Source organism: Siphateles boraxobius, unplaced genomic scaffold, assembly GCF_051911475.1.
Source record: "Siphateles boraxobius isolate OS27281-9 unplaced genomic scaffold, OSU_SipBor_1 8, whole genome shotgun sequence".
In the NCBI taxonomy this organism is placed as follows: Eukaryota; Metazoa; Chordata; class Actinopteri; order Cypriniformes; family Leuciscidae; genus Siphateles; species Siphateles boraxobius.
In genome coordinates, this window is record NW_027509208.1 from 11,571,321 (window position 1) to 11,589,861 (window position 18,541).

Sequence of the window (18,541 nt, forward strand, 5' to 3'; positions counted from 1 at the left end):
TTTTACCCACTAATGTGCATAATTCAGATAAACTACACTCTTAAAATGCATTGTTGTTTCAACCCATGTTTGGGTCAAATATAGACAAACCCAGTAGTAGTAGACTGTTATAGGTTAGGATGAGGTGTTAGTAGAATAAGTTGGCATAGTTGCAAAGTTACTTATGGTCAGTAAAATATCTACCGGGAGCATCAAAATAAAGTCTTAGTAGATTTTTTTTCAGAAATTAAAAATATTAATACTTTAATTCAGCTAGCATGCATAAAATTGTTTAAAAGTGATAGCAAAGGATTCAAATAAATGTTGTTCTTTTGAACATTCTATTTATCAACTAATCCTGAAAAAAGCAGTAACAGTTCCACAAGGAGCACAACTGTTTAACATTGACAATAATAAGAAATGTTTCTTGAATCAACATATTAGAATGATTTCTGAAGGATGTGACACTAAAGTCATATATATATATATATATATATATATATATATATATATATATATATATATATATATATATATATTGCTGCCATAGAGCTAGAGTTAGTCAGACAATTATGAAAACATACTGTACGTTTATTTAGAAAATTCTCATTCGTTTGTATTTGTTCTAGGTGAGAGATTTGTACTACACCTGTAACTGAAATGACTTTAAACTACAGCTGGATTTAGTAACAATCTCTGTGATTTGTCTCTCCCCATCTTTATCCATCCCTTCTTTCTCCATTACACACACTGTCTCAAATCTGCCTGTTCTCCACAATCTGCAGTTTCTCTCTTTCAAAGTCAATATTTTCCTCTCATCTCCTCTGATTGCTTGCAGGGAGAGAGAAAGTGAAGCTCATTACTACTGCAACCAGTGTGTTACATAACGAACGAACACACACACACACACACACACACTCACTCATCAGTATTTTCCTAACTCATTTCCAATCTTTCAAGCAGTCTCGTTCACTTTTGTTTGCATTCAGAAAGCAACCCTCTCACTCAGCGTTCATCTGTCCAGTCCCTCTGTCCCGACACACTGCTTCATTTCCTCTCTGTTGTTCTTTGATAAGTCTCCTCAGGCTCCATCTGTATTATTAAAGGACCATATGCTACTGCGGTGCTGAGCGGACCCAATCCAGACTGTCACCTTCTGACACACACCCTTTATTATCCATTGATATTGTTTTATCATGCTATTGAACACTATTGATGAGAAACTTCATTTCCAGAGGATGAGAACATGTTTGATTTTGTGTTTTGTAGATGACCATTTCTTTGCCATTTCAGGTTCACCCAAAAATGAAAATTCTGTCATCATTTACTCACCCTCAAGTTGTTCCAAACCTTTATGAATTTCTTTCTTCTGATGAACACAAAAGAGGATATTTTGAAGAATATGGGTAGGCTACTATAGAAGTCAATGGGGCCCATCAACTGTTTGGTTACTGACATTCTTCAAAATATCTTCTTTTGTGTTTAAAGCAACAGAGAAAGTGTGTGTGTGTGTGTGTGTGTGTGTGTGTGTGTGTGTGTATGTGTGTAATGGAGAAAGAGGGGGCGGATAAAGATAAGGAGAGATAAATCAAAGATTGTTACCGAAGCTGTAGTTTACAGTCTGTTCAGGCACAGGTTCAGTAAAATAACGATTATGATACAAACAGCTTTTTTGATATGCTATAATGCTTCATAACAGCACAGTTACACAGTTATAACCAAACATTTTTCATATTTATAAACTTGCTTACATTTGCTAATTTTATAATGCAAAAAAATTGCAACTTGAAGAGATCAAATTTAACTAAAATATTGATGAAATCTCAATGATTGAAGGAACCATATGCAGCCATAGAGCTAGCTATGCCAATATATATTCATACTGTAAATGTGTTTAAGTGTTTGCATTTGTTCTGGGTGAAAGATTAGATTCATACTGAACCTGTGCCTGAACAGACTGTAAACTACAGCTTCGGTAACAATCTTTGATTTATCTCTCCTTATCTTTATCCGTCCATTCTTTCTCCATTACACACACACACACACACACACACACACAAACACACACACACACACACACACACACACACACACACACACACACACACACACACACACACACACACACACTTTCTCTCTTGCTTTCTCTCATATCTGCCTGCTCTCCACTTGGTTTGTTGGTTTTAACTGGTTTAATTTGGTCTAACTAGTCTCCCAGCTGGTCTTCTTCTGGTCTAGCTGGTCTCATTGCCAGGTCAGGCTGGTGTTTAGCTGGTCAACCAGCTGGATTCCTGGCCTGACCAGCTGACAAATGCCCAAATACAGTACTTGTAAAACACATACACTTACCCTCTGGTGGTATGTTGGCATTTCTGAGGTTGTCACGCTCCTCTGAGGTGTCGTTGGCTACTGCTGTCCCGCTCTTGGTTCTCCTCAGGACACTAAAGGCGCGATTCAGGCGGCGAAAAGATCGACTACGCACCGATGTTCTGTCAAAGTTGCGATCTGTGAATGAACGAGAGAGAGATATGTGAAGGAACTGAGTGAGAAAGAAGGAGAGAGAAACTTCTGTGCCTAAACATGCCTGGACATGTCCCTCACACACATCCTTCTGTCCACTTACAGCCAATCACAAATGAGTCGGCACACAGTAGCCAATCAAATTTTCTCTTTTTTTAGCACCAAAATACATTGCACCTGCAGGCCAATGAACATCTGAAGTAAGCAGCACCTGCTGGTGCTGTATTGTGGACACTGCAGTAAGGTTATAACTTCTTCTGGTCAGACCTGAATCAGCACAGAACAGTGCAGGACACTTTTTATGTCTGTTTATCTAACTTAATCTATAGATCACAGACAAAAGTTTCACATTATAACAAAAATATAACTATATTATGTTACATATGCCCTGTTTAACATTTTTAATACACCCAGGATGCTGAGAGACCCACCAGGTGATCGGTGGAAAAGATATATAAAACTGTAGAGAATTTACGACAAACTAATAATCAGTTAGGGATAATAAAATATAGTTAGTTAATGTTCCTATTAAATAGTTTTTATAAGTGTGGATTGATTAAATGTGGTAGGGCTGACAGTCTGGGTCAGATGTTGATGGGTCTGTAAAGGTCGAAAACCCCTGCAATACATGTTTTTCTGTCTCATTCCTCAACTCTTTCAGTCTTGATGGACAGAGTTCTGACAGTGGCATTGACAAAATTGGAGGCAGACAGCTTGTTCAGCTGCAGTGTCACACTGTTTCCAGTCCCAAAGCCAGAAATGCTGGTGCAGCAGCATTTATTTTCCCCATTCTAAAGGCTTCACATTTCGAGGGGACGTCAGACAATGAAACATATCTGAACTACTTTGTGGAGGTCAGGAACAGGCCTCATAAAGTATTCATAAGGCATATTTGAACGTTCTCTATCTCCTCCTCTTTGTTTCTTTAACCTAAATATCAATTGCATGTCTCAGCTGAGCCTTTTCAGACATCCGCTTTGAATAATTTTTTTTCATAAAACTACATAAATGGCACATAAGGCAACTTTGAACAATTGACATTTGTCAGATTAGCTGTTTCAGTAAGTATGAGGGAGAAATATAAATATTTATATTGTGGGGGACGTCCTTTAATGTACTTTTTTTAAAATAAAAAAATAATAATATACATATTAATTTTGACAAATACACACAAGCACAATTGTGTGCACTCACACTCACTCTTCCTGGAACCGCTGCGTGCTGCCAGGCTGGTGGTGCTCCCGGATTGGCTGTTATCTTCTACACTGGGCTCATAGGCGGGGTTAACCAGGCCAGGCTCGTCTGACAGGAGGGCGATAGCAGAGGAGGGGCATCCCTCCCCGGGCAGTGCCGCCACAGTGAGTTCTGAGGTGCTGTCTGTGCAGTCTCCCTCCTGAGAGCGCCGCTTTCTCTCTGCGGAGAGGCCATAGTGTGACGCTCCTTTACACCTGTGAGAACAAACACACACACACACACACCGACAACCAGGTCAGCAAGATACATTATCATCCAATGAATGGGTCATCATCTATGTGCCAAGTAGTAAAGCAAAGTCACGTAGAGGAGACATAATTATCACATTTTTGCAAGAGGGTACATTTGGACTTGTACTTGATCTTTGTGTGTGTACAGTTGTGTCGTTGATGTGTTTACGCTACTGTCGCAGGGGAGATCAACAAACAAATACGTTTTGCCCCAGGAAGCATGGGAAACAAACATAAAAACTAGAATATAAAACTCCTTACCCTATGAAATGAGATTCCTTACAAAACTAATCATGTGCAAAAGCTATCTCTTACTGTACTAATACACAGGCAGACGCTGGTGTAGATTACATATGAGCACATTCAGAAATAGACCTGCGGGTTATATTGTACCCGAGAGCATTCCTTTAATGTCACTATGCTCGAGACATTGACAAACCAATAAACCCATCAGCCCATGATTAGACACACGAGAAAACCCTTCCACAAGGTCATAGGTTTTCCTCCGTTCTGAATCCCTGAGCTTTTCACTATCCTAACCAGCGACAAGAAATTTGTCTGTTCACACTGAATGGAAACTGCTGTGCGATGTTATCCTATCATATCCAGTCAGAAGATATTTGATGTTTTATTTTGGACCAATGAGATTTCAATGCGGGTAGGAGGAGAGACAGACAGACAGACAGACAGGTAGGTAGGTAGATAGATAAATAGATAGATAGATAGATAGATAGATAGATAGATAGATAGATAGATAGATAGATAGATAGATAGATAGATAGATAGATAGATAGATAGATAGATAGATAGATAGATAGATAGATAGATAGATACTAAACAGTTTGGCAAAAGTTGTAAAATAACAAGAAAATAATAAAATCATCTCAAAAACAATTGTGAATGATGGCACCGCTATAGCAGCTACTGGAGCGGAGCTCTCTCTGAGGGGACGGCTGTGAAGAGATAAATCAATGGGTGGACACATACACCCAAACAGCACCAGGAGAGATGCCATACCTTAGGGACCTGGTTTAAAATCAAGCATTTTGTCTCACTATTCATGCCTGTCTACACACACATGGATGCTATAACGGAAAGAAAGGGGACCTGTGGCAGAGAGCTTGACACTGGCCGTATATCTCACTTACTACTGACCACTGATTGGAATGCATCAGGTGTGCAAACTTAATAACCCCTAAATGAACAACGGCTGCTTTCACTCAGGTTCTGTTACAGTGCTGATGAAACACCTCAAATCCTGTTGGCAACCTGAAGAAAGGCAATTAACTCACACTGGTCTATTTAACACTTTCATATATAACCTAACCCTGATATTTTATTTAACGATACAGGTAGAATGACAAACAGACTGAGACACAATGGTACATAGACAGACAGAGAAACTGGTCAGAAATGTATAATAACTGAGACCTCTTTTCTGTGGCCATCAAAAGCATTTAGAGTGATTAACTGAGAGGGAACATCATCTTCTTATATTACATAACACAGGGGCTCCATGGAGACCAACCAGTGGTTAATTGATGTGGAACAGTGATAGTTCACTTCCCCTCTTGATTCTTGTCTCTTACATCATTCATAGTCATGAGGAAGAGCCTCCTTATTGAGTTGCATAGCTAAAAAGTCAATTTTTACTCTTCTCTTAGAGGAGAGAAAAGAAAATGTAGATATTATACATAGCACATGAGGTCCATGAGGGGTCATAGCTTTTTTAACATACAATTGTTAATACAAAACAAATTTACTCATTCCTCAGACCCAGAATTGTCACGACATAGCTGAAATAAAATTTTTTCCTAAAGTTTGTTTGTTTGCTTGCCTTTTGGGAGCTTGACAGCCCATAGTCACTATGAAATTACTTTTGTGTTACAGAAAAAGAAAAGAAAATTTTCAGCAATAGATTTTTAATTTTGGCATTGTCTTTCAGTGGAACAAGACACATTCTCACCAAATAATCAATGAACTCTGAACGCTGTAGCAAATGATACTATCTGTTTTAATAAGGACAAATGCTCTGTGCCAGTGTGTATATACGAGAGACTGAGAGAAAGAGAAAGATGCGACACAATGGTCTTGTCTGTTCCTTCGTTAATGGGCTTAGGCAGATGTTAATTAAAACTGGCTTTCCTGCTAGAGATAAAGCAGCAATCTGTGGTCTGAAGTCATAAGCCGTGTCTTTGTCCTGACACACTCACACGTAAAGCATGCAGCCACAATAACAGCGATGCAGAGGTTATTGTTAATTCCAAGCATCCCATTATATGAATGATGGCATGTGTCAGTCAGCTTGCACCCAATTTCCTCTTTCATTTATATTCCCTCACACACACATACACAGCCATATGGACGGGCAGCAGGGCACAGAGCAACAGAGAGAGAGAGATTAACAACTCTCATGCACTTTTCCATCGCTCTCTCCCCATGTTCCAAACCTTCTTTTCAACGTTCACTTCCCTCCGTCTATGAATCTTTCCTGGACCCTGATCACTAACTTTCTCTTCTCTTTTTTTTTGAGAGACAGAGAGAGAGATGCTCTCGACAATCTCTTTTTATCTAAAACCTAACTCCTATATTCTATCTTGTTTTCTATTTTCATTTGTTTTCCCCTGTTTTTGATTGTGATTATGGAGATGTAGGCCATAGCCCAGTGAGACCTCATAATGACCTTACAAAAAGAGGGATAATTATGTGCTCCTTTTCTCTTACTAATAATGAAATTAATCTCCAGATCAATCTGCTGGCTACTTACAGCTCGCGCACACACGCTCACACTAAATCCAGTACACTAAATCTTCGACTACATCAAAACACACAATGGTCTGAATCTAAGTCATTAAAACCAGATTGACGTTCAATCCTCTTTTGAGTGAATAGATTATCCTGAACCTAACCAAATAACACAGCTCTAAGACTGGGACGTACTAGTCTTAGACACACATACAAACATATTTCCATCAGAGTGAGATATCAGACTCAATTCCTGAAACTGTCCCAAAAAGATCTGAACTCAAACACACACATTTAGTGGGATTCATATGTTTATATTCATCACACAAGACACACACAGACATTTCTCAACTATATACTCTTGACTACAAATTATATTATGTATGTGCATGATATATTATATTATATAGGCTATATAATTTGTATGTGCATGATAGATTATGTTATATTATATATTTTGTACATTTCTCCCATTTTTCTAATAACTATCAATATAATGTTATTTACATGATTAACTGAAGTAATATAATAATTTCGGATCTGTTTACTTTTTTCATGTAGCTAACTATGCATTCCATGGGCCCTATCTTGCACCCGGCGCAAATGACTTTGTACACTGACGCATGTATCATTCCTATTTTGCCCCCGCGCAAAGCGGATTTTGCCCTCCACAGACACACGTTGGTTAACTAAGAAATACACTTGCGCTCCCCGGGGCGGTTCAGCGCATAGAGGAGGCGTGTTCCGGCGCAAACTTTCCCTCATGCTATTTTGCTGTTCTATAAAACAATTGCGCCACTGACCAGAAAAAAACTAGTCTAAAGTCAATGGCGCGTTGCGCGTACATTCAGATGCTATTTTAAGCGCGCATGCTTGGCCATAATACAGAGTGTGAACAACGCGCATACACTGTAGATGATTCTCTCATCTACACAGATGCATTTAACTTTTTGCAAATGATACATTATTATAAGGAAAAATATTAAAGCACGAGGGAAATCATTGTTGTGTCCATGACGATGGGGAAAATAGGCATTTAAGCTTACACATTTACCCAAATTATTATATGCATGTTTAACCGAAGCTAATTTGGGTGGGTTTGTCCCAACCCCAATGTGACTTCTCTTTCTTTTACGGCCCTGGCGAGAACATCGATCTCCTCGGCTGAGAACAGATTCTGAAGCGCGCCATATATAATAGTATATAGTATATACTATATATACTATATACTATTATATAGTATATATAGTATTATATAGTTATAATAGTATTGCGCCATGGAACAAGCGCACCTCGTTCATCATGCTCTTAAAGGGAATGTGATATAAAGCTCTTATTGGTTTGTTTCCCGTTACGCCCAAACCACACCTATGAATAATGAAACTACTTCAGACCAACCCCTTTTAGATTTACGCCAGGCGCAAGAGGCATTTATCCCGCCGGGAAAATACCAACAGCGCCGGGATCCGCCCACAAAGTTACTTGTGCTTTGCGCTTTGACACCTGCGTTTCAGATCGTTAAAATAGGGCCCCTTATGTGTGTGCATGTGTAATATATTATATACTTTTTGTTCATATTTTTCTAGACTGAACTATAATGTTTATTGACATATATTTAATTGAAGAAACTATTTACTTTCTTTTTGCAGATTTAAAGGGGAACTATGCAGTTTTTTTTAGCTTAACTGAACAGCTTTGGAGTTATTGGAATGGTTATATGACTTTTTTCGGGTTGAATGGTGGCCTGGTGCCTGTGAGTGGAAAAACCGCACTTGCAACTTTGGGCCGGCGGGCCAAGCATCAGGAAGTATCGCGTAATATCAGCTCTCGCGATGTAACAAATTGCTTTACGGCACTGCACACATATAAGAAGCAGAAAGCTAGGAAAGCATTGTCGGAGGAAGGGCAGACTGACCGAGCGAGGAGTCAGACACAAGTAAACATCGGACCTGCATTTTCAGAATGGCGAAAAAAACGAAGAAAGCGCGGTCGGAAGAGTCTAGAAAAAGGAAACGAGAATCTGACAGAGCGAGGAACCAGACAAGAGTCCCACTCGGTCAGGCTTTCACTGTTAAAGTTGATTCCTGCGATTATCATGAGAATAGTTGTCAATATCTCACATAATTATCAGGACATAAATAAGCCTACACGTTGTAAATAGTGTAAATGAGCCCAATTTGCAAACTATTATGATAAATTGCAATAATCATGTCTAACGACATCATAACGGACATTGTTACGAAATAATGCGACGTACATGTAACCTTATTGATGTCATCTGGCATTTTGTAAAGTTTACATTACACTCAAAAAACACAAATGAAATTATACAGTAGGCCTAGGCTATTGGCTATTTACTTGTAATTTAGCTGCAATCTTGTAAAAACGTTATAAGCCATCAAACGCGGTAGGCTGCTTTATTATTATAAAGTGCAGAGGCCGTGAGTGCAAAGACGCTCTGCGTGAGTGGTATTTACGACAGTAACGTTAAATACAAGTACTCTACAGTGACTCTAGGGGTCGCTGTTTGACAAAAACGGAATTCCTGCATAGTGTGCCTTTAAGTAGTTATGCTTCCCTTAGGCCTGTATATATCATATAGATATACAAATAATGCTTAAACGTGAGATATTCCATCCCTTCCCCCCAGAATCTCCACTGCTATCCTGCTAATCCAGACCCAAGCATCAGGATAACACAAGACTGACACACAGAGAGGAGAGGACAGAGATGTCCTCATCATAACTCACTGCTGAACCACTGAGATAGAGAGAGATACTAAATCACGCCATCACCAGGCGCAATCAGCACTCTTATAAGTAGCTACACCATGCAGCGGACACAAACACTCGCTTACTTGCACACTGCAGCAGTTAAAGAGCTAGAGACTAGTTGTCCGACAGACAGCATTGCAACGCAACGCTGCACCAGCACAAAATGCATTTCTGACAAAACTGCAGCACATTCAGTTCCAATTGACATCTGAAATCTCTGAGCGCTGCAGGTTATTGTGTCTGTACCTGCACCCGGCTCAGTTTATCTGATCTACTGCAGGGGTCTCAAACTACCTGGGAGCCACTGGTTATAACAAAATGTGTTGTATATTATTTGAGGGGTGATGTGAAACTATTTCTAGTTTAAAGGAATTCAAGACTCCTGATCATTTAATCTGAGGTCCAACTCTTTTTCCATTTCGTTATTGTGGTAACAATTGTAAAGAGAAATGCATCATGGGAAAATGGTGCTCGGTCTATCTGATCTCTTTAATTGCTTTGACATGTTTAACTTGGGAGGCATGCGCACACATATAAATCCACTTTAATCAGTCTTTGTGAAGTTTATCAGAGGAGGTGTCTTCCTCCTTATCTGTACTTAATCTGCTGATGGGTTTGTAGATCAGAGCTTCAGTGCAGCAGGAGGAAGGATTAAGGAAAGTAATAATCTCAGGGAGAAAAAAAAGATGGCAAGGAGGAGGGAGAAGGAGACACACATCTTTTTTTTTCCTTTGGGTCTTTTGGAGTCGTGACATATTCATGTCAAGTAATTCATTGTCTGGTGGATTATACACTTATGGCGAATGTTCTGAGAGAACTACTAAGACCAGAGAAGAGGAGAGACCGATGAATGGCCAAGGAAAACTCATTGGGGGACATTTTTAAAACCCACTTAAATTTCTCAAATTTTCACAGTGTGTTTTTCCCCATTATCCTTTTGTGAACTCTGTAGCTGCACTACTAGCAGCACCAAATGGAAAGCTGGACTCGTCTGCCATTGGTTGGGCAAACAGAGAGTCCCTCCCCAAACTCACACCATTAGTTGAGCCAATGTTGAGAGAAAATGTGCTTCGTCAGACCAGGCGGGGTTCTTAAACAAAGTAATGCTCATCTTACATTATGCTAGAATAGGAGGACTTTAATTATTTTTTAATTAATTAATAAGTGTATTTTTTTCTCAACTACTTTTTTATTTTAACAAATAATAAGGAAATGTCATTATATCTCATTGAATATTAATTGATTAATATATTAATACCCTATTTGGTTCATTAATATTTCCATCTCAATTAAACATGTAATGCCATATTATATGATATATATTATTACATAATTTCTGAGTCATCAATGCATCTGAAGTGGCCTTTTAAAAACACAAACAAAAACAGTTTTGCACAAAAATAAAACTTTACATTTATCCCTTGTGAACACTGCCACACACACTGACTGCATTAACCGGTTCCCTGTGCTCTCCCCCGTCCTATGAAACTCATGCATATGTATCATGCGACTCACTCAGCCAATCACTGACATCACATTGTCAGCAGCCAGCAAGGACAATTATGCAGACCTAACTTTCCCTCCACCATCCCTCTCTCTCTCTCTGTCCTATGCATTTTTCTATACCATCCCCACCCATTTCTGTTTCTCTTCTTCTCTGTGATGAGAACAGCAGGATGAAGACAGCAGCAGATTTATGTTCATCCCTCTACACCACCTCCCTCCCCACCCCCAGCTGAGCGACCGCATTGACTTTATTTCTCACTCTCTCTCTCTCTCAGTGTGGAACCGGGACAGTGATCTGCTTTAGTTCTCTGATGTGTGCAGGAGATAGTGCTGTAGTGTCTGTTATCTATGCTCTGAGCGCTTAACATTGAGACCTGTGCTCAGTCTGAAGCGGTAGATACTCTGCTCCTGCTCCTATGGCAGACGGAGAGTGCTCCCTTTGCATATGATCCATTTTGCATGTGTTTGCGTGTTGTTCTGCACAATTTCAAGGATAGAACTGACACCCCAATGATGCATTTTAAGTGATTTTTATTTATTTTTATAAGATGCCTTATGCCCCAGCGGACATGTGTGTGCTTGTGTACTGAAGGTTTAAAATATGTATCTACTCTAAGAGCACAAAAAAATATCTTTAGAGCATGAGGTCACTGTTGGCTTGTGTGTGTCTGTGTGTAATCTTCTGTTTATTCACACTTTAGCTTCACTTGAGCAGCTCTGGTTGGCCTAGTTTTCCAGATATCTTCACATATGCGGTCCTCTCCAAGTTTGCCACTATGACGACAAGAGATCCTGCATTGCCTAATACAATAGCGTGCAAGAGCCCATTCAAGCGTAGGGGACACGTATTTGATAATTAAGTTGCTTTATAGTGTCCCTATTATGCTTTTTCGAATATTACCTTTCATTAAGTGTTTAATAGTATATCGGTCTTTGAATGTAAACCCTCTGCAAAGTTGTAAAGTCAAAAGTGCACGATAAATAAAGTAACTGTCTCCCAAAAGAAAGAACAGAATCTGAACCTCTGAACCACCTAAACGAGTCGTCTGGAATTCTAGTCACACTTCTGTGACCTGCATACGTAACACGGTAACACATGTCTATGGTCTTCATTGACTGCCCGCGAACAACGTCTACTTTGACCCGCCTACTTTGACTCGTGTTGTGTACATGTCGACATGACACTGTTTTCTGCTTTGCAAAAGCAAATTTATTTTGTTTATAATCGCATATTATATGACAAATTCCACAAAGAAAACCATAAAAAAAACTAGATGGAAGTCACGGAAGTCATGAAAATATAAATGATGTACTCTCAGTTAGACGCTCTGTTGCAGTGCATTGCTAGTGTGATTGAGAGTGTAAACAGTTTTGATTGGCTGCGTTTTGTGATTGACTGTGACATGCCTAAGTGGGTACTGCATATGAAGAGAAACCTACTTTGCGACTGCTAAAAAAGTAAAATTCTATATAGTATAAATGTGTGTAGTATAAATGTTATCAGAGCGTACTACATTGTCCATGTTGTCACTGTCATGACTTACAGCATCAGTTGCGTCGCTTCACTGCAATTTACAACCCCTCTCCCATGGCCTCATGGGATAATTAAGTGTTCATCAGATGCATACTTCAGAATCTGGCCAGAAGTAGTAATGTCATCCAGGTACATTTTACCTACTGTTTTTTGCTTACTATTTAGTAGGGATGTAGGCATAATCTGCATTGATGGTGTTCTACGTTAAAAAAACATTTGGACAGTCCAAACAAGTCAAACCTCTTTTACATTACCTTCTCTTATCATCTTCCCACAGTGCTGTCGCTCAAAATTTAGACTTACATGTCAATAGCAATACATATCAAAATGATTGATGATCACTATAAACCACTGTAACACAGTTGCGATGTGACTCATTCGAATGTGGATTAACTGAGGATTTTAACCCAGGTTTATGTGTGTATGTTGGGGGATGAGCATTTCTTATCTTTCTATTCCAACTTGCACAGTGTCTGTATTTTTCATGCAAACAGGAAACCCACACCCTCCACTTTCTGTGCCTTTCCCAAAGTCTCTCTTACTGTCTCCCAGCAGTGACTGAGCACCCAGCCCAGGTGCAGATCCGGCCCTGAGATCAGGTGCTGAGCAGGGAAAAGAACTCTGCCAACTCTCTGTCTCGGATGCAGCTAAAGTGTTGAATTAGCAACAACGTTTTTTTTTTTGTTGCTCTACCTGCTCCTCATCATCATTAACCTGATGAGGAAGGTGAGAGGACGCAGAACAACTGCAGAGCAACTGCAGGACAGACACAATCTGTTGAACTCTTGCTCTCTGGGGGAAATGCTCAGAAGCAGTATTTGACTCCACAGAGGAGAATGTGGCATTAACATGTAGGTCATCCTTTTCTTTTTTTTCCGAAGACCGCTTTATTTTACAAACTTGCACCAGTTAAAGGTGAATGTGCGTGTGAGAGCTGAAATTAAAGCTTTAATTAGTAATTAGTAAAGTTTTAATTAAATTAATTAGTAATTACAGGGAAAGATAATCTGTTTCAAAGGTGAACAAAGGTCTTACGGGTTTGGAACGACATGAGGGTGAGTAATTAATGACAGAAATAAAAAAATTTGGGTGAACGAAACCCTTTAACACTTGAAGAAAAAAGAAATTTGCTATACTGACAATTGAAAACGATAATTGTCTGACCCCATGCAACAAGCCTTTCTGAGGGGGTAAGTGAACAGGATTCGACTTTGGACCCGCTTTTCAATCTCAAGGATTCAACTTTGGACCCCAACTTTTTGCACTTCCTGCCAATGGCTGGTGACTTAACAGCGATGAAACAAAAACAGGCAGTTTTACAACCAAGATTTTAGATACCAGTGAAAATTCACAATTTTCTATTCCAATATTGATACCACAGCTAAAACTACTAGCCTAACTAATATAAAACATTTAATACATTTAAAACATAACTAGAGACAAGTGACAGTAGTTTTTAGGAAGAGACATTGAATAAAATAATCAAATAAAACAACACTGGATAGTCTTCACTGTATAAATTACACATAAATTAATCCTTACAAAAGTTATTCAGCTTAGAGCAGATAGTAATTTTTTTCTTTGTTCTTTGTTGTTTTATTAATGTTAAAAACCCAGCGAGCAGCAGACATATAAGGCTGCTGTCACTTTAAGACCTAATGCACAGATCCAATACACTGATACCAGTACACGTCTTTCTCTACTGATTACATTCACCTAAACATAACGACTATGTTTACTATACTCGCCAAGATGGGCATTAAAAAGAAAAAAAGTTGTCAACTTGTCCGTTCAAGTCAAATAAGACGTGAAAGAGAGCTCTGATCAGTAATTTTGTGGAGTCTCAGACGCATCTTTCTGGGTACCGCAAGTAACGAATTAAGTTCCGTTTTGTGTCTTTAATATTTAAATGGCCAAGCCTTAAAATCTTGTGACAATGTACCGCTGACCTGTCAACCGTCCCAAGCATCCTTAACGTTTGTTTACGTTCATTTGCTCACATTGCATTGTTAGAATTCTTAAAAAAATGCATTTTACTTACATTTGTCGAGTGTTCATTGTAGGCCCTGTATGTATAAGCCTATATCATACTACCATTCGAAAGTTTTAAAAAATAATTTTATTTGGCAAGGAACATTAAATTGATAAAAAGTGTTGGTTACTTTAACATTTTTACAAAATCTATTTGAAATAAATGCTGTTCTTTTGAATGTATCATGGTTTTCACAAAAATATTAATCATCACAACTTTATCTTTAAAGCAGCACCAAGTAACTTTTCCTCTGTGGTCGCCCTACAGGTTGGAAGCGGAATTGTCCATTACCACTGTCGTAAATAATTTAGCCTACCGCAGCCTACAGTCGCACGCACATGCTCTCTGTTTATCCAGCACCGGCTTTGGAATCAACAATGGCCACAGACAAGGTAGAGTATGATGCATGATTTTATGAAAGTATGATGTATTGCGACATCACAAACGAGCAATTGTAGCAATTGTAACGCTTGCCGTAAAGCAAGTCAAATTAGTAGTTTACTTATGTCTCATTAGAACTACAGAAACGCGACCCGATCTGCCAATCTTACATAGCGTGGATATATCAGATAAAGGACCGCAAAGCTGAAGCATAAGTGCATTTCACCATGTCACGACTTGACGAACTATTGAAACGATTTTGGAAACATTATTTTAAGGTAAAAAATCTTACTTAGTGCTGCTTTAAGAAATGTTTCTGGAGCTCCAAATCATATTCAAATTATTTCTAGAGGATCAATGGAGTAATGTCTGCTAAAAAAAATAAGCTTTGCCAGAAATAAATAAAAGTGTATTAAAATAGAAAACAGTTATTGTAAATGGTAATAATATTTCACAATATTACTGTTTTATATATATAACAGTATATATATATATATATATATATATATATATATATATATACAATATGCATGCCTATTTTTGGACCCATGACGGTTTCTGTACAGTAAATACCAGTTCAATATCAACATCATTGAACATGGTTCTTTACATCACACATTTCTTTTCTTCTCTCTGAGCAGCGTGCTGTTTTTGTGATGTGCTTTGGCACAGATAAGTAGATGGGTTATGCGGTCACTGAGTGAGCCAGCGAATGCCGCAGGACAAACCGCTCACGCGCACGTTCAGCGGTCATCCGCTCACTATGCCTGAAAATAAGGTCACCACGGCAACACGCAAGCCCTACACATGTGACACCCTCATGACGACATGCTTCTGTCTGACCAGAGACATCCGCTGCATGTAGGCACACACATGCACGTATACACAATCAATCACCATCCCCCACCCCCATAACTGATGATCTGTTCTTACTAAACGAAAAATATAAACCACGCAGAAGTACACAAATCAAAATCATGTTCATCCTGACAGCGATCAGTCTTCAAATGAGTCAGTGCACTGGCCTCCATTTTCAAACACAGATGTATACTGACACAAATCTGATTCACAAGAACTGTGTTGCCTGCCCACATACCGGCAAAATATTGTCTAAAAGCTCCAGATATGTTAGCATAAGCCCTCAAGAAGTGTGATATCTTACCTCTAAAGTACTTCTTAACACTGTAACACTTTCTTTTGAGGTAACCTGACATAAAGACATTGGAAGCTCATCATACCCATATGAGGGTGAGCCCATCAGTATTCGTAGGTTTTCATGCGAAACTTGATTTACGTTTGGATAGACACAGAAGCTACAATATTAACACATTGACAGCATCTTCTTGTGATGTAATCAATCCTCAGACAAAATCTGATAGTGGGATTCTCATTTTTCATTGAACTTTGGAACAACTTTGTCAGAAAAAATACTTATGTTAAATGTCACATTTATCTATTTTAATTTTATTGAAATACAGATTACCCTTTCAGAAATCATTTTCACTCTGTGTTAGCTGAATTTTCCTCAAACCTTAAACAGACCCTATTACTTTTATATTGTACATTATATTTTGTATATATTTTTGAACATAACTATGTGTCCACAGTGTCTGTACACAACCACCCTACTGTGGTAAACATCCATCCACTCTATTTGTTATTTTCCCTATAAATTTGAAACAGTGTCTCAAAATGAGCCGTTCAGGATTGTACTCCAATGTCAAGTCACATTGAAACAGGCCCCGCCCACAACTGCTGACAGACTCTGCCATATTAGCTTAGCTCCTCCCCTTAGAGTGAGCTGTACACAGTCCGCCATGTTTATCTCCTAGACCTAGCCAGAGCATTTAACAGCAGCATTCAAGTAAGAAATGTATTCTTATTAAAGCTACTAAAGTTGTTTAATGAAAAGCAGTAGGTGGTTATCTGTTTTTCTTTTGTTGTCTGATTCATATTACAGTTTTTTACAGTCGCTAGGACACATTCCTCAATACTTAGGTCACTTTTTCAAAACTCTTCACACAGTGAGCACAACAGAAGTATATGTGGGCTAAACTGTGGATCATTTATCATTGCTTTGGCACAAAATGCATTCAATGACTACATCTTTCAAATTGCATTAATTCTTTTCTCACTTCGACACAACAACCGCCAAAACTCTGTGAACTTACAGGCCAATTTGCACATGCTTACATACTGTTTTCAAAACTGGTAAACTTATGTTTAAAACAATAACATAATAAAAAACTGAATATGACAGCAATTTTCTACATTTCTACAGTAATATTGTAATGAAATATATTTTGAATCTAAAAACTTGTTGAAGATCAGATCTTGAAACCTCTGACATCATCTTTTCGCCCGCACACAAGAAGTGTCACAGGAACTGTCATCATAAACATAATACATAATAACATAATACAAAACTGAATATGACAGCAATTTGCTACATTTCTACAGTAATATTGTAATTTAATATATTTCGAATCTAAAAATGAAATGCTATAAAAACAATTGGACCAACCACAGCTGATTCCTATTGTATCTGTATCGTGGATGGTGTGTAAATTATTGTATTTTGGAATTACTATGTGCAAAAAAAAAAAGACAAAATATATTGAAGCATACTGCATCATGTCTGATTCATTCCAGTAACATATATTGCAGTGAATTCTAAACAGTAGAGAGGTGTGCTTGTTTTACAGAAGAAAACATTGTATAATGCTACCTGTTGTTATTGTTTTTTAGGTCATTGTTTTGTGGGTGACAAAGTGTGTTTGTTGTCTTTCAACCTTTGCTTGTGTGATGGAAGAATATGTTGATTTGAATGTATGAAGTGATATGGTAGTTTTAGTGCATTTTGAAATTGAAATGAACTCCTGTGCCGAGCTGAATGTTGGTTTGGAGAACTGAGTGAAGAGTTTTGAAAAAGTGACCTAAGTATTGAGAAATGTGTCCTAGCGACTGTAAAAAGCTGTAACAGCATATACAGCAGTAGGTACGGTATATTATGCTGCTGTCACTTCAATACACAGATATTTCATATACACATGCGATTTCTTTCCCTGCTGTTTACGTTTAAATACATAACTGACTGTTTATGTGAACTTTGTGTGTATTTGATAGCTTAAGAGAAATAAGACGCAAAAGAGAAATTAGTTTAATATTCATAATAGTAGTTTAATAAGAGGCTCTGCCCTCTTCTGGAAAGCGGTGTGGGCAGCAGCAGCTCATTTGCATTTAAAGATACATGCTCGAAAACAGCATGTTTGTGCTTCCACTCAAAAATGGGCATTTACAACATGGTATAATAAATGATCTGTAGGGTATTTTGAGCTGAAACTTCACAGACACATTCTGGGGACATCTGAGACTTATATTAAATATTGTAAAAAGGGGCATACTAGGTCCCCTTTAACAAGTATGAGAGTCTTTAGAAAGCACGTTGTCCAATGTCCAATTAGATGAAAGCTAAAATTGAATAAATGTGAAAGCGTTAACTGCAGTAAATTAATATGATGGTGCTACACATATTTAATTCATCTAATTTATTATAAATACAACAACATCAACCTATTCATTCCAT

The 18,541-nt window shown here is 38.3% G+C and overlaps 1 protein-coding gene across 8 annotated transcripts in view; it reads right to left on the reverse strand.

The window, feature by feature from the left end:
* The window catches only part of lnx1 (ligand of numb-protein X 1), a 51,375-nt gene that overhangs the window by 14,099 nt on the left and 18,735 nt on the right, over positions 1-18,541 (reverse strand). For 4 of the 8 annotated variants that reach the window (XM_077220566.1, XM_077220565.1, XM_077220570.1 and 1 more), the window contains 2 exons: positions 3,700-3,947; positions 2,329-2,484 (listed from right to left, as the gene is read on the reverse strand). In XM_077220566.1, the coding sequence (XP_077076681.1) occupies positions 2,329-2,484; positions 3,700-3,947 (404 nt within the window). Of the gene's footprint in view, positions 1-2,328; positions 2,485-3,693; positions 3,948-18,541 lie in introns of all 8 variants that reach the window. The other 4 variants (XM_077220564.1, XM_077220563.1, XM_077220569.1 and 1 more) reach the window with 1 other exon arrangement.